Source organism: Sitodiplosis mosellana, unplaced genomic scaffold (genome assembly GCF_009176505.1).
Source record: "Sitodiplosis mosellana isolate CC-2019 unplaced genomic scaffold, AAFC_SMos_1.0 Smas_scaffold_18, whole genome shotgun sequence".
Lineage (NCBI taxonomy): Eukaryota > Metazoa > Arthropoda > Insecta > Diptera > Cecidomyiidae > Sitodiplosis > Sitodiplosis mosellana.
The window spans coordinates 1,047,445-1,071,516 of record NW_022595260.1 but is presented as its reverse complement, the minus strand read 5'-3'; the positions used below and the strand labels follow the sequence as shown (position 1 = coordinate 1,071,516).

At 35.5% G+C, this 24,072-nt stretch overlaps 4 protein-coding genes and 1 long non-coding RNA gene across 5 annotated transcripts; 2 read left to right on the top strand and 3 right to left on the bottom strand.

Moving 5' to 3' along the window:
* The first annotated feature begins 47 nt into the window (after nucleotides 1-47).
* On the top strand, nucleotides 48-1,038 carry LOC129568314 (COMM domain-containing protein 2). Its single transcript, XM_055446003.1, has 4 exons — nucleotides 48-185; nucleotides 249-329; nucleotides 400-482; nucleotides 556-1,038. Exons 1-4 carry the CDS (start codon nucleotides 122-124, stop codon nucleotides 1,000-1,002), a joined length of 675 nt encoding a protein of 224 aa, XP_055301978.1. The 5' UTR covers nucleotides 48-121; the 3' UTR covers nucleotides 1,003-1,038.
* LOC129568309 (splicing factor ESS-2 homolog) lies at nucleotides 1,033-2,991 on the bottom strand. The gene is made up of 5 exons (XM_055445998.1): nucleotides 2,712-2,991; nucleotides 2,466-2,622; nucleotides 2,030-2,388; nucleotides 1,776-1,967; nucleotides 1,033-1,697 (listed from the first exon to the last, which is right to left on the bottom strand). The coding sequence occupies exons 1-5, from the start codon at nucleotides 2,847-2,849 to the stop codon at nucleotides 1,089-1,091; spliced, it is 1,455 nt and encodes a 484-aa protein (XP_055301973.1). The 5' UTR covers nucleotides 2,850-2,991; the 3' UTR covers nucleotides 1,033-1,088.
* A 3,695-nt stretch (nucleotides 2,992-6,686) lies between these two features.
* On the bottom strand, nucleotides 6,687-14,795 carry LOC129568310 (T-box transcription factor TBX1-A). The gene is made up of 8 exons (XM_055445999.1): nucleotides 13,881-14,795; nucleotides 10,354-10,750; nucleotides 10,262-10,286; nucleotides 9,931-10,062; nucleotides 9,562-9,735; nucleotides 8,135-8,202; nucleotides 7,493-7,593; nucleotides 6,687-7,418 (listed from the first exon to the last, which is right to left on the bottom strand). The coding sequence occupies exons 1-8, from the start codon at nucleotides 14,035-14,037 to the stop codon at nucleotides 7,030-7,032; spliced, it is 1,443 nt and encodes a 480-aa protein (XP_055301974.1). The 5' UTR covers nucleotides 14,038-14,795; the 3' UTR covers nucleotides 6,687-7,029.
* Nucleotides 14,796-15,914: 1,119 nt separating this feature from the next.
* LOC129568315 (uncharacterized) lies at nucleotides 15,915-17,666 on the bottom strand. Its single transcript, XR_008687935.1, has 2 exons — nucleotides 17,349-17,666; nucleotides 15,915-16,790 (listed from the first exon to the last, which is right to left on the bottom strand). It is a non-coding gene; the product is annotated as an uncharacterized LOC129568315 (long non-coding RNA).
* Nucleotides 17,667-20,996: 3,330 nt separating this feature from the next.
* Nucleotides 20,997-23,778, top strand: LOC129568302 (actin-related protein 8). Its single transcript, XM_055445988.1, has 10 exons — nucleotides 20,997-21,151; nucleotides 21,208-21,375; nucleotides 21,434-21,736; nucleotides 21,847-21,917; nucleotides 21,985-22,105; nucleotides 22,231-22,347; nucleotides 22,422-22,805; nucleotides 22,865-23,060; nucleotides 23,127-23,338; nucleotides 23,408-23,778. The coding sequence occupies exons 1-10, from the start codon at nucleotides 21,017-21,019 to the stop codon at nucleotides 23,495-23,497; spliced, it is 1,797 nt and encodes a 598-aa protein (XP_055301963.1). The 5' UTR covers nucleotides 20,997-21,016; the 3' UTR covers nucleotides 23,498-23,778.
* Nucleotides 23,779-24,072: the final 294 nt, after the last annotated feature.

Below are 24,072 nucleotides of genomic sequence, written 5' to 3'. Positions count from 1 at the left end.
ACGTCAAATGTGGATACATATTGTGTGTGGATTTTAGCTTTCGATATGTCAAAATAAAAACCAACAATAAAATCTATTCGATCGCGATAAATGAAGAATTTGCTGGTTACTCCCTACAAAAATGTATTTAATCAACACCGAGCAGAGGGAGCACTTGAAACTACTGCGGGAAAACAGTCCAGATGGTATTTGTAATTTTTTTACACTAATGAATTTAATTGATTTCTTTTTCCGAACATTTTTTACAGTTGCCATTGAAATATGTAAACTAACTTTGGATTATATGAATAATGGTTTGAACAATTCGAATCGATTCCAGGCCATTGCAAGTAATGGATTTGATTGAGTATAAGAAATTTGGTGTTGAATAAGAAACTAATCAATATCCTTTGTATGTAGCCAAAATAAATACATCAACATCGGCCCTTCAAGATGCGATAAATGCTTTAATTATGCTTCAGTTGAATTCTATCAAAACCAAAGTAAATGACAATATATCATTCAAATTTATTAATGATATTAATAACTGTTTCGGTTTCGCTTCTATTTTTGCAGGTATCTGAAGAGGATTTTGCACTAATCGCACAGACCGGATTTTCAAAGGAGCACATTTCGATTCTTTGGCAATTCATTACAAGCAAACGCGATTTCGTGTTGAATGTTTTGGATCAAATCAGTTTAGTGGAATATCGATTTCGTGATTTGGAGTGGCGTCTTGAAGGCAGGATATCATCTCGAAGTTTGATGCATCAATCCATTCCATTCATTACCATCAAATTTCATTTGGATTCAGAAAAAGTGAACGAAAACAAAAGTCCATTGGACATGATTGGAGAGTCAGCATCAGAACCACTGACTGGTGATTCGCAACAGCATAGTCGCAAGAAGGTAGTCATTTTCCAGACTGATCCGAATAATTTACTTTACATTATAAACGTCTTGGAGAAAACATTACAAGAAGCTCGTACTCATCGTGTACGAAATATTGTTAAGAACCTATGAATAAGTCAATAAAAAACCAAACTAAACCACTACGTACACATACAATATGAATTTATTCACGATTTTCTCTCTCGTATCGCATTTTCTCAGCTTCTTTTTGATTTGATTGGAATATTTAATAAATCATCGGTATTTGGAGTGACCGCCGTTTTGGACAATGGGCCAGGTTTTGGTGTGGTGCGAACGAGTGGTGTTTTTCGCCGTATCATTGGTGATGGAGTGTGTGATTTATGTGAAAGTGGCGTTGATCCTGGGCTGGGTGTCATTACCGTGTAGTCTTTCACTCCAATGCTCGATGAAGCTAGTCGCTTAGCGGCGGGTGAAATTGAGGCCAAGCGATCTATTGTCGATCGAATGTGCGGAGAGGTTATATTTTTACGAGCTGCTTCAAGTGCTTTGGCTTTCTGGTTGCGCATTCGTTCACCAGCTTTTTCTGCGAGCGCTAAAGCAATTGATTCACGCTTCGACGTTTCTGCAATGTGAAATGATGGCCCGGCCGATGGTCGGATTGGTGTGTCGGAACCATCCAATCGGAATGGTGTTCCTTCTAATTCGCCCCATGTCATCAATGGGCTCTCAGCCACACCGGGTGCTGGTGATGGTGTTGACACAAAACTAAAGCCGCGTACATTTCTCTCTGTCGACGAAGACAATGTATTTCCATCTATTCCAACGCGACCGTTCAATATGTTCGGCTACAAATGCAAATTAAAATCATTTTTATGAAAGAGTATTTGTATACTAGAAAATATTGAAATAAATTGCAATCATACCTGGGACTTAGCCAATTCATTTATCGTATCCTTATTTTGCCGATCATTGAATGGATTCGAGGTGAGTCGAGTATTACTATATTCAATTTCCTGTTTTTTATTGGCTCGTTCCAATTGTTCGGCTTTGGTTAGCTCTACACCATCCGGAATATACATGATACTGTTTTTATTCGTGTATTTCCATGTATCGATCTGCGAACAAGCGATTTAAATTAGTTTCACTATTAACATGTTCGAAAATGAAATTCACTTACTTTCTTCGGGCCACAAATAGCCTTGAACTGATCTTCAATATTCGGTAAATGTAGACTTTGAGCAATGGCCAAAGCTGTTTGTTGCTCTGCTTCGTATAAAACGGAAAATTTTTGACGCAATTTTTTATCAGCTGTCTCAATCAATTCCTGAAAACTACAATTATCCTCGCTCGTGTGAGCCGCAAGAAACGAGTCCAGTGTATGACCATCCGAAGGTGCTCTTTTGCTTTTCCTTGATGTGTTGGAAAGTGTGTCGGAGTTTCGTTCTTGAAACAATGTTGAGCCGGGTGTTGAAAATGCTGATGATTGATTCCATGCGCCTTCTCTTTGTGGCGTTTCAAATGTTGCTGGACTCTCGGCTGTTTTTGAATGCATTTAAAATTAGTCAATCAACAACCGATTGAGAGAGCAAACGGTAGAATTTGAGATTACTTACATCCGAGTGGCTCGTTTGGCCTATGACCGCTGTATTTTGCATAGATTTCTCGTAGTTTTATCATATCATTTCTCTCCATCGCATCCAAGTACTCATTCTGCGCCTTAAGCTTCTCCAAATCAGGGAAAAAATCTTTCTGTATTATTTTACCGAGTTCCTATTTTGGAGCAAAAACCAAACGATATTATTCAACAATAAACAAAACGATATGATGTGAAAGGATTTTGGAGAATGGGAATACTTTACCTCAACGTATTGTTCCTCAGTCAATATTTTCATTTGCCCTTTCTTTGTTCTTGGTAATTTTGGCATTTTGAATTCAACAATAGCGTTATCCATCTTCTTGATGGCTTCTAAGGCCCGTTCACCTGGTTTATCCGTCATTTTTTCACAAATTTATAAACGTTTTGAGGTCATATTGTATATTTATTCCGTATTATCGTACTGTTTCAATGACAGCTCAATTGTCAAATGCCCAAATGTCAAACTGTCAAATCATACACTTTTGAATAGATGATTGTTGGTTATTGTCTAATGCGGAAAATGAATAAGTCTCATTTGATATTGAAGCAAGTATAATAAAAGTGACAAAATCTAACAAAAATAAATACATAGTTGAATGAATTCCAAATCCTCATTTGAAAAGATCCGAATTTCCTTAGTCTCTTAATTTTTTGTTGTTAAAAATTAACGACCAAATAACAACATTTTCATTCTAGATTTCTTAAATTACATTACATATATTTATTTCAGAGTCCAGCAAATGATCATTCATATTTTAGAAATGTTTTTTAAATTAAATCCAGCGAACTAAGTCAAATTTTGACCAGCAGATGACGTTATGGTATGTACAGATTGTACATACATGACTTATTTTGAATATACACTACCGTGCAAAAGTTTGGAACCACTAGGTATTTTTCATACAAATTGACCATTTTTGGTGGACTCATTAACATATTTCGGAAACACCTGCACTCTTGATATTTTGTGCATAGTTTCTACAACATTTCAATAGTAAATCACAGAGGTTTCATCAAAAAATATTCATGAATTTCAAAAATATAGCAATTTGAATTTGTACTGTGTGAAAAATGATCAAATTTGTATGAAGATTAAAACAGATCAAATTCAAATTGATATATTTTTTAAATACGTGAATATTTTTTGATGAAACCTCTGTGATTTACTGTTGAAACGTTGTAGAAACTATGTACAAAATATCAAGAGTGCAGGTGTTTCCGAAATATGTTAATGAGTCCACCAAAAATGGTCAATTTGTATGAAAAATACCTAGTGGTTCCAAACTTTTGCACGGTAGTGTATATCATGCAGAAATTCTTTGTGTTATAGTAATTCAGTAAAAAATGAAAAATCTCATTCGTTAAATTGAAAATGACCCTAAAATAATGAAATTTAAAATTAAAATGAGTTCATCACAATACTTCAGTAAAACAGACTGTTTGAGTCATTTTATTTGTAGTAGCAAACGCTCACCACGATACGCAGAAAGGTCATAAATAGTTAGATTGATGTTTAAAAAGTCTTCAAAGTGTTTGGTTTTACATTCACGTCAACGGAAATCCTGTTTATATCGAATCAGCTGTTTGTTATTCGACGTAATGAATATTAAAAATGATAAATGAATTTCCAACAATGTGACGATGGAAAAATATTTTTAATCGATAGTACACTATGTGAATCGTCTCTAAATTTTGCTTTCCTTCCGTTATTTTATTTTCTGAGATCATCCGTTTGGAACGGAATTCGTCTGCGAGAATCTATCGTTCGTCACTTACATAATCAAATTTATGATTTCGCTGACAACTTATTTCGACACATCAAAAAATATATCATTTCGTTTTTTTTTGCTTTCATTTTCAGCCGAATAGTAACGGTCGCTGTGTCGCTGGTGTGCATTTCAGATGAAAAATGCACACACAGGGCATAATATGCCCGCATATGTTGCATATATTTAACAAACCATAAAGTGAGCGTGCGATGACTGCATTTTATGCGTTGCATGTAACAATTTATAATACTCATTGCAATTGATACATTTGTCATCATACAATCATTACGCATATCTGCATGACATTTCCGAAATTGTGAGCGTTTTGCACTTGATTCTCTAAATCTGCATCGTTTGCATGAAGAGTATGAGAAACTATTTTTGGAAAGTCATTCAAAAATAGAATTTCTTTAAAGCCATTTTGGCCTCTGGAGCAAATAGATGCTTTCAATGCATAATTCCAATTAATCAGTTCACACCTTGTATTTACTAAATTTTTACTGCATTTTCAGAATTGAACTCTTGACGCAAACGCAATGGATTTGTGTACAAAATCATATCGAAAGCTCCGTTTGTTTAGCGGCATGCCCATGAATAAACGAATGAAAACATAAAATTCTCAGTGGTCGGAGGCAGCGAACCATCTGGTTCGTATGCATTTCGATATATTATTCAAATGCCGCTGTCATCGTCGACGTGTACTTGCTGTTCACGAAACTGCTTTCGGAATATTGGTTCATAATTTTTCTTGAGGAACTTGCTTGCGTTTCAGAAATTTATGATCTACCATCGTTTTTCATGGTGGTATTTGTTTATACAACAAGACAATCTCATCTCGCCACGAATGCTCAAAGTGAAAATGTAAACAAATCGAGAGAGACAGAGAGAGAAAGAATGAAAAAAAGGGCACTTCCATGTCGTTAAAATAGCAATCAAAGTGATTATAAATTACGTGTGCTAGCGTGTCTATAAAATCTAAACAAAACGTTTATTTGCGTTTTTTGTTTCAATAGATTGTTATTTCCAGATGACTAGGCCTCATGAACTTTTGGGCAAGAAAGTCACTTTTGCCATGTGGTGGTGGTACCAGAGCATATTACATTTCATCGTAAACAATTTATTAGGTGCGATGCGACACATCGTAAAAAGAACGAGTACTCTCGGTCGCGCGATGCCAGCCAGTTCAATATGAGCCGGTTTTTTTTAAGTAGCGGTTTCGAGCAGGGAAAATTTAAACGATCAATTCCATACGAGGAATATCGATGCAACAAGAAGAAAAAGAGAAATGGAAAATGCATTATTATACGAAAATGTAATGAATTAGCTTGAGCCAAAGTGGAAATCATATTTTTGAAACTCAATCTATCCAAATAGGATGAAAACAGACGGTGCAGAAGTCAACAAAAAGGACAGAACAAACATCCGTCGACATTGTACGATGCAGGATTTCATTCTCACTTTCGATGCAAACGAAACAATAAATCTTCTGGCCAGTGGAAACAAAATGATTTTCACTTTTTTCCTTTTCTCATAGAGGATTACTTCCTCCCGATAAATTCGATCGAACCGATTTTTTATGTTTCCGTTTGTCATTGATATTTCGTTGCATGCATTAAAATGCATCGAATCAACAAACCTTCTTTCGCTCGCACTATTCGCAATTTTCTTGGTCTTTACAATCAAATTTCTGCATCGGCGATGAAATGCCATCATGTACCTAAGGAAAAAAATCAATTGTGTCACACATCGACACAGTTTATCGTAACTTGCTGATTTAATCATTTGTTGTTTGTTTTCTTCGACAATAATTTGCTTCGCTAGCTGTTGTTTGCCACCAAATCCATTTCAGAATGCATCGCATTTAATGTTTCGAACACATGTTGTCACTTTTCGTGTTCTTTTGGCATAACCAATCGATTCTACTCATGTGCGACTTGACACTGTGGTTACAGAACGTTAAACTAAAAAGATTTTTTTTTAACAATTTCTTTTTGCTCTGTCTTTATTTCGTTGTTTATTTCATGCACTGTCAATTTGTTTGGAATTTCTTTTTTGATCGTTTGAAGGTCATTAGTCATTTTTTTGGCCAGCAATATATCTAAACACTTGTAATTTGAGTCTTCTTTTCTAACTGTTTTATTTTTTCCCTTCAATAGCTTTCACTTGAGTTTCTAGGCGATGTGAGGTCTGGTAAAATTTGTAGGCATATCCATATCTCAAGTGGGGATTGAGACTGCATGACCAGGCAGCAGATTGCAAAGAGTGTCGCTTTCCACATAATTCTGAACAAACGACCACACAAAAGACTCTGAGTTGAACAAAGTTGTGTAGACTTTTTTTTTATAAATTGACCATTGCGCAATGAGAAATACTTTTCCGGCCTTTTTAAATCGATAAATCTTTGAGTTTGTTTATACAACATGGAAAATACCCGAAAGGTTGTACTCAAAGCTGAGACTCAACGAACGATCTCAAGTTAGTTTCTATGACAATTGTATACTCTACGTAAATATTTATCAGTACATGCAATCTGGAATCGCTCAAGTAGTTTATGTTTCGAGGGTGTTCGCAACGAACAAACAGAAAAGAAAAAAATCCATCGATTTTGTGCAGATACATGGAAATTATTTCGAAAAACATGTTTCAATGATTTTTATTTTACTTAATGATTTCTTCGACAGTAATTTTCTTCTTATCCAATAAAATATAGTATGGCTAGAGTTATCGGAGTATAAAAAGAGACTTGGTAATGTTAACAATGCAATTTTGATTTTATCGTGGTACTAGGTCTATATAACCGTTCGGTCGAACGATTTGATGATGATGGTGGGAAGTCGGCGAATAAAAACTTTGATATGGATCGTATGGACTGGCGTTTGGTGAACGAGTATGATGAACGCTTTTGTATTTATCATATGGATTCCCATAACTAGAAATGTGATGATGTTGGCCGTGATGATGATAAAAAGGCCCAAAATTACTCGAATCACCTAAATACGGTTGAGTAATCGAATGCAAGGCTCCATTCGTTAGGCCATTATGTGATGGACTCTGAATCATTCGCTCAGGTGACGTTGCTGCCTGTGCCGTCATACCACAGTTCATATTGACTGCATCCAATCGGGATTGATTGCAGTTCGCTTGCGAAATCATTTCTCCGTCTTGAATCATTAAAAATTGAAAATACATTATGAAATTTTTCTTAGTTCTATGTGATAAGAGAATTGTTTCATACTTTTTCCAGTGACTGTTGTTTGCGTTGAATGTCGATTCTGTCGAAGTTTTTCCTGCCCACTCTGATCATGAGTTTGCATACTATTGAGCATTTCAGTCGACCTATTTGGATAAGAACAAAAAACATTATCAATTCATGGAAACGCTAAATGGGCATAGCTACAAACACCATAACAACGAATTCAACATATATATTTACGGATTTTTGCAAGAACGCAAATAGAATCGAAGATAGGAATTTGGAGAAATTTCGAGGGAAAAAGGAACAGCAATGAAACGCGGTTCAGTTATAATATCGTATTTCCCCGAGTACTTTTCGATTGAATAAACAGATTCTGTGAATGGTTTACAATTGTCTATTTTGGGTTTCGGTTGTAGTTGTAATGTAAACAAGAAAAATTTCGGATGTCTGAGTGGGAATGTCTGCTCAATATGATTTGATATGCTGTTTATCTGGTGTAATGGAAGCAATTCGAAAACGGATTTGTTTATTTTCAAATGTTCAATCGATTCGGCGAGCGTAATTACACAATAAATGGAAAATGAAGTTGAAAAACATGACCGGTCGAAAGTTTGCAAACCATACAAAAAACCATTAAGGATGAAGAAAATTTCGTGCAAACAAATGAAGTGGCATGCTTACTCATCGTTCGCGTCATTTTCCCGAAAACCTTTGGCAAATGGATTGCTGACGATCTTCAATTGTGTCACCTGCAAGATAGAATACATTTTTTTTGGTGAATATAAATTAAGAAAAGCCTTCAAAATGTTAGTTGTCATAATAGAAATATCGAGATTGTGTAGAAATGTGAACCACATTTTGGTGTGACTTGAAACGATTCGATTCGTTTGATATTTTCATTTTTAATTTTCTCGTTAATTGCCAGCGCACAATTTGATGCTAGACCAAGGAATGAAAACAATAAATCAAGCGCGTGTGAGTTATTTCATTGAGATCTTTGAAGCTATTGCTCAAGCTTGCTGTTTTTTTATATGTTAAACGGGCATAAATCTTATAAAATGGCTTTCTTACACAAACAGTTCAATATGCCAAATGGATTTCTAGTGAGCAAGACGTGGCAGCAATAACAGTGCTGCCACCGTCAATCTAAAAATTCACCTCGGTGGAAATAAAAATTATAAATGATTCCAAAGGGACCATAAAATGGTTTGACGAATGCGAGAAGAAGCGCGCGCGCACACACTGAGAAAATGAAAAATCGGAAATATTTTGTGAAAGTCGTATGGCAGGTCAAATCAGTTCGAAAGCAAAACCGACATGGTATTTTTTTAAATCCTCTTTCGAATGAATACAAACAAAGTGTCAGTAAGAAAAATTAAAATGAAGAGAAAATGACACTTTTTCTGGCTGTTTGGCGTCGAGATAATAAATTTATTTTCTTTCATTCCAATTTCGTCTCTGTCGCATTCTTGTGCAGCAGTAGAAGTATTAAACCGGGACCCCTTCTTTGTTTTGATTTGTGTTTTTTTTATTTCTTTCTCTCTTTCTTTCGTGTAGAATATGCAATTATGAAGTATTCCTCTATAATCTCGAGTATTCTGCTTGTTTTTGGTTTGCTGATGAGCGAATGTCATAACTTTTGTGTAGAATGAACTTCACTTGTACGCGTACAGACTGAAAAAAAAAATCCAACAACAAGCTAATTCGAATCTGCCGCTGTTTTGCCTGCTTCTTGTGTTTGCTGTTCACATTGATGAACTTATGGTTGCACGGCCTTTGCAATATCTGTCATATATCCGGAACGACAAAATTCAAAATACCTCATCAAATTAATTTATTGTTTCAATAAATTTCAGAATTACATGAAAAATGCTGGTTTTAATTTTTGGTGATTTTCATTTAATTTATCTTCTGTGCGTTTTCAACACGAATGCGGCCACAAAACCGCCGAAACTGAGACTGAAACTGAATCCGAATCCCGAAGCAACCGAAAATCGTATCTAGTTAATCACAAACAAAAGGCTAATGCACAAACTTAATTTACAGCGATGCCAAACGTTAAGAAGACCTTGCTCATTAAGTTAAATTAAAAATAATCCGAAACTTACTCTTTGATTCTGATAGGCTGTTACGGCCGTAAACGATGTCTCTGTGAATATAAAACGACGATAATGACTCTGTAAACATTCCTGCTCCACATTATACGCTGAATTACTGGTCTTTGGTGGCAAATATACGATATGGAAACGCGGCTGATATCGGTGCATTGAATTTAAAATTATCTATGGAACAAGGAAAAAATGTATAAACTCTATTGTATCCACGCTCCGAAGCAAAGAAAATAATGGCTATTTATAGTAACGGGATATTTTGATTAACCAAAAATAAAGAATGTTATTCTATATTTAGCCATGTTCGGTTTAATGAGAATGTTTGTACACTATAACTTCACCAAACCAAAACAATAATATATTTACATGGCCATTTTCGTCCAGTTGATTGTTAGTTAGCTTGAGTTTATCAAATGATACGATTTGCTTCATCCAAGTACTTCCTGGAGCCGGCGAATCGGGATGCACGTGAATTCGTGGTGGAGAAATGGGATCGCTCTGGTTGGCATGGGGTAATCGAAGACGTACGATTGAGTTTTAATAATTTAATAATTTAATAATCATAAATACAACAAAGTCAGTAAGAAAAATTAAAATGAAGAGAAAATGACACTTTTTCTGGCTGCTTGGCGTCTGAATTCGCCTATGACGTGCTTTATCCGTCAGCGTCAAATAATTGTGAAATATTCAAACTTACTTTTCCGGCAACTACCCAACTTGAGCTGGAACAAAAATGTACGTCATTGAATCTAAGATATACGAATCAAATTGAATTTAGTCGAAACAAACCTATGAAATGAGTAGCGATAACGTTTATCATCAACGGGTACAAAATCCATCATCATAATGTACATTGCTTGTGGATCCAAATCGCTGATGCGAACCTGAAACGTTGGAAACATGCGTCGTCCGGTTTTTGTAACAATCATTTCGGTGCCTTGCTCATGAAATTTGTCCCATAGCGGTTTGGTTTCCAATACAACGTTCGCATGCATGAGTGCCGGGTGATGGGAGTTTGGAGGCTCTTTACTTTGTTCCATTTCTTTGCCATTGCTTTGCTCATGATTCATATCCGATTTCGAGTCATAGGTGCTAATTGCTGACTTTTGAAAGTCGTTCGACATATTCTGATCGATATGCTCCAATGGCTTATACGACCGATCTTTTCCGGCCGTCTGAATGCATGCTACATGGGAAAAAAATCAAACCAAACACAAACGAAAATATGTTTTAATGACGGATAAAACAAAGTTATGTCTCACATATTTTTATCGCGTAAATGTGGCAGAAAAAATACAACGGAAAAGAAAAGAAAAGTTCCTTTGACATAATTATACTCTAAAAATATATGGCATAACCATAAAGAAATGACATGAAAACATGTGTCGAGATTTCACCAAAGGTGCAAAAATCGGTATAAGTGCTTCGGAATCAAAATTCGGTTTTCCATTCATGATTTTTTTTTAATTTAGGATCGAATTTCATGGAACGTGTGCCATCGAAATGATATATAATTCAACGCACTTCAGTTTATAATAATCGAGAATGAATATGCCTTTCTTGCAGGCCTGAAAATATGTAAAATTCATCAAAGTGAAAGAAAAAAAACCTGAAAGAAAATCATCTTTTTCGGTACATGTGGAAAAAAAAATCCTGAAAATATGTTCAACATATCACTTCACTGATCATAAAAGCAAATAAACAAACATGTGTGGTAACAATACTACGCCTCTTCTCTGTCGTTAGACGCATTTTTCTCTCGTGTAAAGCATTTTGCTTGTGAAAGACGCGTTTTTTTTTTCTTTTGCTTCTCTTTTTCATTTTGAGCAATAAATTTTCTTAAAATTATCGATCGACGTGTACCGATTCGTTTGCAGCAAAACAACTTTGCCGTTAGTGAGATATTCAAATATTGATATCGCAAGGCTATTTTGTATATTTGACGAAGTGAAACAGTGTCGAAGCACTCAAAATTCCATTAAAATCTTATTAGCTCCTTTTTTACTGAAGCGTTTATAGTGCTGCTAAGTGATTTCACAGCTTCAAGGCTCGTTTTTGTGAAAATCGTTGAAAATTCGAAGGAACAAAAAAAAAATTGTTCGCCACACATTTGATAGCAGCGCCTGACACGCAACATGATAATAATAAATGCGTTTTCGAAAAATGCCTAAACTGTCATCAGCGATCGATTTGTTTGAACGAAACAAATAACCACAACGGTACAAATCTGTCTAGCATATTCCCCATTCCACAATTAATCAATCATTTGCATTTCCAGGCAAAAGCATCAGCAAAACAAAACGATTGATTTTGAAACATCAAACACACAACAATTCAACACTAAATTTCAAATCTAAAAATGATACATTTATTCAATAAAAATGGAACCCATTTTCACTGCATTTGAGATGGTGGGCGAATTTATTGGAAGCGTCAGTTACTCGGATGAAAAATCAAAACCACATCTTTCAAATGCCAATTTTTCAACTTCACTTATATCCCAATTATTTTCAATCGAAATCTAAATGGCACAGAACTAATTGGTGATTATTTTAATTTAGGAGCGATACGAGAAATTGCATTCTGAGTGTTTGTGATGTGGCGTACACGCGCCACACTGACGCTATCGAGTTCGAGATTTATGACCGTTTTCTATGCATCGGTTCATTTTGGAAATGCTCATTAGTCTCATACAAGTGTTGTTGAGAATGGGTGGCGTCGACTGGAAAATAGATGATCAAACATTTTATAGTGGTGTCGCATTCAACTCAACGCAATTGCCTTACTCAAATCAAAAGCAAAAAATTTAGATTTTTGCAAAAAAAAATACATGATTTACATCAAACAAGCAGATTTTCAGCTAGGCAAAATTGTTCAGTTAGATTTGGATCGCTGGATAGAAGTGTTTCGACAAATTAAAATGTTTCACTCCTTCGTCCGAACATCAATCTTGACAAAATGCAATGCCGACTGCAGTCGACACATTTGCACGAAACCCTAGCAATAAATCATTTTTTATATAATTTTTGTATGATTTGTCGTCGCATGGTAATTTCAAAGGACTCAACGTTCCGTCGCTCGATCGCACAATGGCAAAACAAACGAGTCGTCGTGTAAATACAAATTGAGCTATAATTTTATTCAGACGTTTTATTTGCATTTTTTCCCAGCAATTTTAATGGATTGCTTTTTCGACTTTTTCATTTTGCTTTCCGAAATCGTTGGTTCTGTGTTTGCAAGCAGACGGCACTTCGAAATTGCTTGCAAAAGTGTCCCAAAGACGAATGGGATTATCTGTAAAATGCGATTGATGTTATGTATAGAACTTTCTTTCTCTCACAATTGCATTTACTGTGAGAGAGGTTCGGTATCGATGCATGGCATACAGAGTATAGTTGAGGACGTATGCAGGCAAATACAAACTGTTTTAAATAGCATTTTCTGTCGATAATTTAGCTTCGCATTGACCTCACTTGTGTCGCAATGCAATCAATTGTAGTCAACAAGACATCGGTATGCATTCAACGCGACGCATTTTTTGAAACGACGCGACATTGGCGATGTAAAAAGGTTTTTCATCAGATAAAAAAGACGAACACACTTCGCAAAATTTGTTCATACATTGACTGTTGTAGGTAAACCTGAGTCATGGGAATCGTTGTAATTATCTACATGGATTAGCAGGGAAGTTTTGAAGAAATTAGCTAAAATTAGTTTTACGTTGAAGAAGTGATTGCATTTTCAAACAAAAATCATCTGTAATGGGCATGAACATCAAACGGATTTCTTTTCAGTTTTTCTTCTCTTACTCTCGAAATAATTTGACTAATTTCAAATAGGTGAGTAAGCTATGAATGGTGTTCGGTTTTTGTTTTCGGAAGCTGCGCTTGACACACTTAATGCAAACTGACATCAGTCTTCGAAGAAAAGTGACAACAAAACCAGCACAATTAGATGACTTCAAATACAAATAGTTGCTTAGTCGAAAATATTATTAGTGTCTTTTGTAATATTTGGACTGGCAAACGACTTATTATTTGGCTTGTAAACAGAGGAAACGATATGTTGAATTAAGAGTCGAACAAGTTGCAGATAACCAGTTTGGTAATTTGCAAATTTGAATTTGAAAAATTCGAGGAATAGGAGACGTATTGAAGAATCGATATTTTCATGTTTTCCACGGATTTTTAGTACCACCTTCCAAAAATTAGTTAAACGTTGCATCTCTATATATTTTTTGTTTAGGTATAAATTTTGTTTCTGAGCCGCTCATACATGGGAAATTTAGCCAATATTCCCAGATTGAGCAAAATTACCTTCAATTTGTTTCATAGGTGATAGGCCGTCTGTATAAGGGACACTCCAGTAGTTCGAAGCGTACGAATCACTCGCCGAATTGAGGATGGCATTGCTTGTATCAACGTGATTGGGCTGTACAATGCCGCCGGCAATGTTCGTTCGATAATAGTCCATTTCACTCTTACAATGAATTCAAGTATGTACACGTCGATTATGTGTGTATGTACTTTTTTTGTTGTTTTCAACAGTTTTTAGTATCAAAGTTGAATATCTTTTCAATCAAATTCACCGTTATCCCGGCGATCATTTCATCATTTAATTAAGCATTGACATAATTCCACATAAAACTTTTATCACCATTCGCTTTTTCCGCTTGCAATTAACAAAGTCAAAACACCGAAAATGCGAACGAAAACACAATCACAATTTAGTGCGAATTGATTTACAAATAAACAATGACACACACACACACACAAAAAGAAGTGAAAAAAACACAAATACAAAATCGCCGAGTGTGTAAATCGTGCTCGTTTTGTTTTCACTCAGTTTTGCTTGTTGGACTTAAAAGTATTGTACAATCAACAGTGAACATTTCAAAAATATTGCAAACAAATCAAATGGCACATTTGAATTTTGTGTACGAATCGAATTTAACCTAATTACAACTTTGAGCTTCAAGCTCGATCAACACCTTTTTGTCTAGCACTTTCACTGGCAATCCGTCTGCCGAAACATGAGCGATTTCTTAGCCAAAAGGAGAAAAAAGAAGAAAAATGAACGATGAATATATACTTGAAATATGCACATCAGCATCCCAAGACGATTTGATGATAATTAAACTTTCAACTCGTCGCACAAAGTTTTTTTCCTGAAGTGAGCTCGACCACGACTCGAGAAAGAGACAACCGAAGATTGAAAGAAAAAACGATGAAAATGCCCGATACAGCGTCGATCGTCGATTGTGTGTGGGTGAAACCCGAGCTGATGAGACTTGCCCAAATGAAAACTCACACTTACACGTGTGCTTGAGAGAGCGCGCGAGCACAGCCAAATGAAAACTGTTGTGTATAAGCAGACTTCTCAAAAATGTGTTTCCCATAAAACCGTTCTTTAGTACTAAAAAAATCGTTCATTACACAACAATGCAGTATGCGCAAGAGTAAGAAAAGAGACAAACTCGTCAGGATCTATACTATGTTCCGCCAATGCGAGTACACATTGCTTTTTGTTCATGCCATGGGCACATGAATTAGCAAAAAAAAGTAACGATCGTAAAGCCAATCGCTAAATGGACTAAAATATTCAGGGTTGAAGTTATAATTCTCAACATTGCTTGCTGCAAATGAATATTTTTATTAATAAATGTGGAAAGTGCGATTGGCTCTAACCCTTGATGAACATTTTAATATGAATTGAACTTAAATTAAAATAAAGTTTCTTTTCCTTTTGTATTATATGAAATAGAATTATAGAAGCGAGTAGTCGATCGGTTTTCCGACGCTAAATCAACAGTGTAGTCGTTAAGTGCGTATGTATTGTACGTGAGCTTCTGTCGATCTTTGGAGGAGGAGCCTAATTGACTGGTAAAAATAAACAATCGCATGCATACAGCATCAATACGTTGTTTCGATGAAATTGTAGCCAATGAAATTTCATGCCTCAAAGTGAAACTCAAATGAAATGAATACAACTAGACTGTGGTAAAATGCACAACTTTCGGGGGTTTATTGTACTGAAATAGGCTTTTCTAGGAAGGGAATTCAATAACTTTGTTTTGAGAATTACGGAAAAAAACCGATATAGATTGATTGATATATGAATTTAGCGATTATCACTGTATGGAAATGAATTTTATTTCGATTGATGAATATGTTATTTTTATGCACGGCAGTGATTTCAATTATAAATCCTATTTGAAACGTTTGTGTTATGCGACCAAAACGTGACTTTTCCAATCCCAGTACAGATATGATATTATATATTGATATGTGCTATTTGAAGTAGGTGATATGAAAAAGATACCAATGTAGGAAAAAAATTCGTATAAGATTACATAGCATCTCTAGACGGGAAATCAAATTTTATTCAATTGAACACTTTCTAAACTAAGTTTATTTATTTTAATCAACAGTACCGAAATCAATGAGATATCTAATAATGAGCACAATAGGGATGTTATAAACGAAATCAAAATGGAATTATGAGTTAATGACTCAAAATTCAAAATTTGGAAATAAAGCCTTCCATTTTTAGTTCGGAAAATAACAGCCGGTTTCAACAGCATTCTTCTGAAGACTTCAAACAAATCATAATTAGCAGTACATAAACAAATATTTCGTAGGATAAGTTTCAATCATGTTTTAATACATTTTTTTCTCTCGATATAACAATACCAATCAGAGATTAACTTTTAACGTGATGTGGATTAAAATTGTGTCAGGACATTGTATGACAGAACCAATTATTAGAATATATTGAATATTTTAATAATAAAATTCAAGCTCCTGTTTCAAGGCAAAGAAACAATGCAAACATTAGAGTTATAGCTGATAATACTAATGGCCCTGCACCATTAGTTTCCGGTGTGGTTGGTTTGGAGGTTGGTGCGGCTGTTGGTTTTCCTGTTGATTGGTTTGGTAAAAGTGTTGTGGGGGAATTTCCTTTGGCGTGAACATGAACACAATTGTATGAGATGTTCTGTTTATCTGTTTTTGAAGTGGTACAACTTAAATTGTATGTTTGTGTTTTGCCTACAGATTCACAGTTCAGTATAGTAATGTTTTGATTCCGCTGAATACAGTCCACGTCGATGGTGTTGTTCATTTTACATTTCACATTGGCTCCATCGACTGGAGTCGAGGTACAGTTCACATGCCATTCATCCTTTGAGTTGACATTAGGAGTAGGGACAGAAGCAGGAGCAGGAGCTGCAAATTGACAAACAAGAAAATTTGAATGTTCTCTTCTTCAAATCAAGTTTACATTTTTTGTATATATCTTCAACTCTGAAAAGGTACACTCCATCGATACAAAAGATCATTCTTTGATTTTTTTCACTATTTCATCGTGATTTCAAGATCTACGTTAGAGCTGCCATTGAACCGAACCGTTCATGTTCGTTCGAGTCTTGACTGAACATCAACCGACTTTTTCATGGATTGAACAATCGAACTGAACACCCAAACGAACATGAACAGGAATTGTCTATTTTGAACATCTTAAACCGAACATGAACAAACTCGAACATAGTTCGTCCATGTTCGAAACCGATATAAATTTGAACTTGAACACCTTCAGTGGAATTGAACATGAACTCGAACGAACGTAAACATATATTTTTTTAACTTCGAACAACTTGGACCGAACTTGAACTGTTCTAGTTCGGTCCGTGAGCAGCTCTAATCTACGTTAGTTTTTTGTTCTTTTGATCATTTATCAGAAATAAATGAAATGATAGGAATTGAAATCAATTGAAACAAACTTACATTCACTGTATACACCGTTTACGCAGAGAGCGATTCCCACTATAAATATTCCAATAATTTGTTTCATAATTTTGTTAGTTTTTTTAATTACACTTTTTGAAACAAATATTTTTTGCGTTGACGTTTTTCACAACTATAGAAGAGATTTATGTGCACCAATCGCTTTATGGCCGTAGATGAACTGAAATTCTTCTGCGAATTGGTGCTTTTATAGCAAATTATGACGAGGAAATGAGTCACACATATGTACGCTTAAAAAGTTATCAATTAAATTTTCTCGCAAAATTGAATTTCTCTTGCGAATCAAAAGCATAAACTGATAACATGTTGTGAATAACAAACTTCTTTGCGCTGATTCATTTCTTTTGCTGAAACAACAAGAGTCACTGAATTTCATTGTGTCTACATTAGAGTGGTCCAAAAAAAAAGTTGTCCACAAAAAAAAAGTGCCGACCGGATTCGAAAAATATACCTCAAAAAAATAGGTTTTGTCTAAAAAAATCATATAGTCACCATATAAAATACCCTGCCAGTTTTTATATCAAAATTTTCATGACAGCGATTTCGGAAGCCAATTCATTTCGCAACATTTCGACCTAAATCATTTTTCCAGCCAATTTTCGGCAAAAACCAATGATGGGGTTTTCTTTGGCTCGTCAATATCTACAACTTTTACCAAGATATCAGCCCTTGAAGAGGCATTCTGGGCCAGTTACAGTGTAAAATGACCGAAAAAATGCCAATTTTTCGGCATTTTTGCATTTTTCGGCATTTTTGCATTTTTCGGCATTTTTGCATTTTTTGCATTTTTCGCTCTACTGGCCACCCAGGCGGTGGACTTTTGTTCAGTTTTCGACTTGTGTCGTGTAGCTAGAACCTCTACAAAAATTTTGGTACTTCTCAGATTGCGATTTGGATGAAATTCGGTGTCAATTGATTCACATATCTATTGACTAGATCGAGAGGAGAGTATGTGAAAAAATTCTAATATATTTTGAAAGAGGAGAGTATGATTTCTGTTGATTCTATCTGCGTTAAAAGGAAGTATGTTGGCATCCCGTCTAGCCTCCGCGGTTTTTCACGGTTTCCGCGAAACTGATAAAAGATAACAACATGGTGTCTTTGGCAAAGTTGTAGCACTTGAGGTTTTCTTTAACATTGCTGAAGACATCTATCTCTTATCTCTTATCAGTTGCGCGCAAATCGCGCACATAAAAAAGCAAATTTTATATAGAACTTTTTTTTCTTATCATTTTTCACGCTTTTCGCGGAACTGATAAGAGATAAGAGATAACTGACTTCAGCAGTGTTATAGAAGACCTCGAGTGCTACAACTTTGCCGAAGACACCAAGTTGTTATCTATTATCAGTTCCGCGGAAACCGTGGAAAACCGCGAGAACCCGCCAAAAATGAACATACTCGCCTTTAACCATTTTTGAGTCGAAAGAAACTTACTCTTCTCTTTCACAACAAAGTCAGATAAACTTACTCTCCTCTCGATCTAGTCAATAGATATAAAAGACAAATTTCAGGTCAAAATGAGCAAATCACAAACATGAGCTTCGGTTTGACAGGTAAAAGCAAATGATTTCTACCTTTTGTGCCTTTGAACATCTAGTATGGTCCTTTACGAAAATTTTGAGTACTTACATGACCAAATCGAGTGATGTTTTCACATATTTCTGGCCTCATATTCGATTTCAACTCCCAAAAAATCGACTTTTGACCAAAAAATCCTTAAGTATAGGCTTTTTAGGGATGGTGTCTTGGTGCAATGTTATTTTTTCTCGAAAATATGGGGAGTCTATTCAGACAAAAACTCTCAAAATTGACTTTTTAAGGTACTCCCCGAACAAAAGTTACGTTTTTCATGCATTTTTCTATGAAATTATCAATTTTTGTTCGGGAGGTACCCCAAAAATCATTTCTAAGAGCTTCTGTGTAAATAGATTCCCAATATTTCTCGAAAATAATAATTTTTTACTAAGAAACTCATCCGAAAAGTGTATTTTTGGGGTACCTCCCGAACAAAAATTGATAATTTCATAGAAAAATGCATGAAAAACGTAACTTTTGTTCGGGAGGTACCTTAAAAAGTCAATTTTGAGAGTTTTTGTCTGAGTAGACTCCCCATATTTTCGAGAAAAAATAACATTGCACCAAGAAACCATCCCTAAAAAGCCTATACTTAAGGATTTTTTGATCAAAAGTCGATTTTTTGGGAGTTGAAATCGAATATGAGGCCAGAAATATGTGAAAACATCACTCGATTTGGTCATATAAGTACTCAAAATTTTCGTAAAGGACCATACTAGATGTTCAAAGGCACAAAAGGTAGAAATCATTTGCTTTCACCTGTCAAACCGAAGCTCATGTTTGTGATTTGCTCATTTTGACCTGAAATTTGTCTTTTATATGTGAATCAATTGACACCGAATTTCATCCAAATCGCAATCTGAGAAGTACCAAAATTTTTGTAGAGGTTCTAGCTACACGACACAAGTCGAAAACCGAACAAAAGTCCACCGCCTGGGTGGCCAGTAGAGCGAAAAATGCAAAAAATGCCGAAAAATTGGCATTTTTTCGGTCATTTTACACTGTAACTGGCCCAGAATGCCTTTTCAAGGGCTGATGTCTTGGTAAAAGTTGTAGATATTGACGAGCCAAACAAAACCCCATCATTGGTTTTTGCCGAAAATTGGCTGGAAAAATGATTTAGGTCGAAATGTTGCGATATGAATTGGCTTCCGAAATCGCTGTCATGAAAATTTTGATATAAAAACTGGCAGGGCATTTTATATGGTGACTATATGATTTTTCTAGACAAAACCTATTTTTTTGAGGTATATTTATCGAATCCGGTCGGCACAACCGGACAACTTTTTTTTTGTGGACAACTTTTTTTTTGGACCAGTCTAGTCTACATCATATTGCAAAGGACATATGCACTTTCTGATAATCTGAGAATTACAGATTATTTTATCGAATATTTGTTTGGTGACGGTAGTAATAAAGCCAGAAATAACTGCATGAAACATATCATGTTGCGCATTTTGGGCTTATTGAATCCATATTAAAAAGATATTTCCAAGTATGACAATATGATGAAATAAACAACGGGGGGCTTCATTAAAACTGACTCACGAGTCCTACCACAGCGTACAGCGTATTCATAGTAAATCTAAGAATCAACAGTCAGTCAGTCGAATTTTTTTGCATCAATAGAAAAGCCAAATGCGGGAAATGCGAACCAAAAAAAAGAAACAACATTCAATAATGTGAATTGCGCCGACAATTTACATACAGTCGGATAAAAAACAAGACCGCAGAAAGAAATGAAATTCGATGAACAATCATTTGTATGGTTGTGCCAGCCCTTATTAGGAATAATTGTCGACATTTATCGTATGAAGCATTTTAAGTACAACAACAATGAACTATTCTCAAACTTATCAACAACCAATACGTTAATTGTATTGAATCTCAGTAGAGCAGACATTCTGCTAGGGAAGAACTCAATATTATCCAAATGATCTCATCTTCTCAAAACTTTTCATAAGCCTCCATTCATTAAACAGTTTACGCAATGCCATCTATTAGCCAATTTGGAAATTATTGACGCGATACCTTGACTCCTCCATATTTGACACATCACTGAATTTGACAGATGAATCGGCGTTCTGTAGAAAATTGTAAACAAACGCCGATTCATGTGAATCTGTTCAGAAATTTATTTGAAAGAAAAAATATATATCAGAAATCAATAAAAATGACACCACAGCCGCAGTCAGAATTAGTAGAGGTAAGACATTTTATTCAATATCATCAAAATAAATATTGAGTGAAACTCCATTTCAGCAAGTACAAGCTCACATGATAATCATCATTCATCCAGGATCGTTGAATTTGCGAATTGGAAGAGCGTCAGATGTAAATCCACATCGAATATTAAATGCAATCGCCCGGCGTCGAAAGACCAATGGCAAAATCTATCGAGATACAGTTCTACCAGGCACTGTTATAAAGGTTTGCATGACGTTAGAATTTCCATAACATTCATTTTATAACTGCATTCTCATTGCAGAGTAAAGAACTGGTTCAAGAGCTCGAAGAATGTCGACTACAAATCAGTCACACGTTACAATCAAATTTACAATCGGATGGTCGTCGACGGTATGCTACGCCACCGCAGCAGATTTCTGCTTTCAACAGGCGTTCAACGCCAGAAATTCTTGACAATACAGTGAAGCCATATTATAAACCAACTGATTTGAATGTTGTAATTGGCGACGATGTCCTCAAATTGAATCCAAATGGAGATTTTAATTTACATTTCCCGATCAGACGCGGTGATTTCAATTTGCATGGCGGAGTTGGGGGAAGTATTGTAAGGATATGAAGATATTATTTTAATTCGTTTTAAATACAAATCGTATCTAGCTGAATCGAGTTGAGAAGATAATCAAGATTTTGTCAATAAATTGATTTTTTTTCTAGACTGCTGTGATCGCCGACTTACAAGAGATTTGGGAATATGTCTTAAAAACGCACCTCAAAATTCCACTTGGGTTGGTCACAATCGAATTTGTGCAAAATCTTGACCTCTTTTTGATTAAAAATGTTCATTAATTTCAGGGATTTGCACTTGTATAAGGCAGTTTTAATAGTTCCGGATATTTACAATCGCGGCCATTTGAGAGAATTGATGAACCTCCTTCTATTGAAAATGGGTTTCGGCAGTTGTTTTTTAGTTCAAGTAAGAAAATATTACATTTTTTCGTACTTTCCATTCTATGTATGTATAAGTTATAAAACTGTATCATCATTCATGACACTATTCATAATTTGTTTAAATTTAAATGATCATTTTGTCATTCAAAGGATCACGTTGCTGCTACATTCGGAGCCGGCCTTGGTTATGCATGCGTAGTTGATGTTGGTGATCAAAAAACATCAGTTTCGTGCGTTGAAGACGGAATATCACATCCAAGTACAAGAGTAAGTGAATGTCCACTGATTCGATGAAAGCAGGACTTTAAACTGCAATCATGATTCCATATTTGTATCAATAGGTTCGACTTGAGTACGGTGGCGCTGATGTTACTCAAGCATTTCAATGGCTGTTGAAAAAATGTGCATTTCCGTACAAAGAGTACGACGAACGTAATCCACTTGATGCAATGCTCTTAAGGCAATTGAAAGAAGATTTTTGCCACGTCAATTTGGACATTTGTGGGCCGACTGAGAAAGAGTTTGTGATTGATCATAACAATAAAATAATGTCCAAATACACGCTTCAAGTTGGTGATGAATGCATTGTCGCGCCACTCAGTTTATTCCACACTGAACTACTCAATATAACTGGACCAGGGAAATTGGCAAAAGTTCAAAAACCGGCACGAAATCAGCCAGACGCAGAAGATTGCTTCGATGCAGAATATCTTCGCGAAACTGGCGTAAGTATATGAATCATAAAACCATAAAGTATTTATTTTCACATGTGATATTCCAACAGCGAAAGGGGGCACGAGAGCAATTGGACCAAAACCAATCTGAAATGGGTGGATTGAATACAGATAATGTTGATGAAGACATTGTGGTTGACACGCTTGAAGTTGAGCAACGCGATACGAAAGACAAAGAATTTGTTCTCCCTGGGGGACAAATAATTGGCTTGGATCAAGCCATTTTGCAGAGCATTGAACGGTGTCGTAAGTGATAAACTCCATTGGAATCAACGTAGCTTTCACTCAAATCTTTATCCTTCTCCCGCTTAGCAAACGATGAACTAAGAAGAAAAATGTACGGATGTATTTTGGTTGTGGGTGGCGGCATGAAATTCGTTGGAATCGGAAAATGGCTCCACAATCGCGTGGGCTTGCAGATACCATATTTGTATCGATCTGAGCAACTTGATATTGTGACTAGTCCAAAAGACATGGATTCAGATATCACATCGTGGAAAGGCGGAGCAGTAATGTCATGTTTGGTAAGACGCTAAAATTCAGTAATGAAATCATTTTGTTTAAAACTATAAAGGCCTTTTCATTTGGAATAGGAAAGTGCTTCCGAGCTATGGATTGCAAATACCGAATGGTACAAAGGTGGAGTACGCATTCTAAGAGAAAAAGCACCATTCATGTGGTAGAGCTTAGATTATTGTTTAGTTTGTGGATTAATTGAAATATATATTGTTGGTATGCTAAAGTGCGTTTTTCAATCACTACTTAGCCAACTTCCCGTATGAGTTATTATGACATCGGATTGAGTTTATTTCAAAATAAAACACATATTCAGTACAGATATCAAAATAACAGATAATAAAATTCAAGTCAATTTTGTCACACAATTTTACTTAAATTGTAAATTAAATGGAAATGAAATGTTATCTAATCAACAGCTCAGTAAGAGAAAACGCCAATTATATTATCTCTTATCGATTTTTATTTCATTATTGCTGAAAAGCAGACGTGTGCAAGGTCAAAAATTCTAGAGGGGGGTAAAATGATTTTGCCAGATGAGGGTCTGAAAATTTATAAATGGGTGTCAAAAAAAATGGAGACCTACAAAAAAAGGTCCTGACTTTTGAAAATCGATTCTATCTAGTGTAATTTTCCAAATCGCTCGATGGGGATGAAATCCTAGTGGGGGGTAAAACCGGAAACCCCCCCTTGCACACGTCTGCTGAAAAGGCAGTTTCACACATTTTGGAAGGAAAATGAA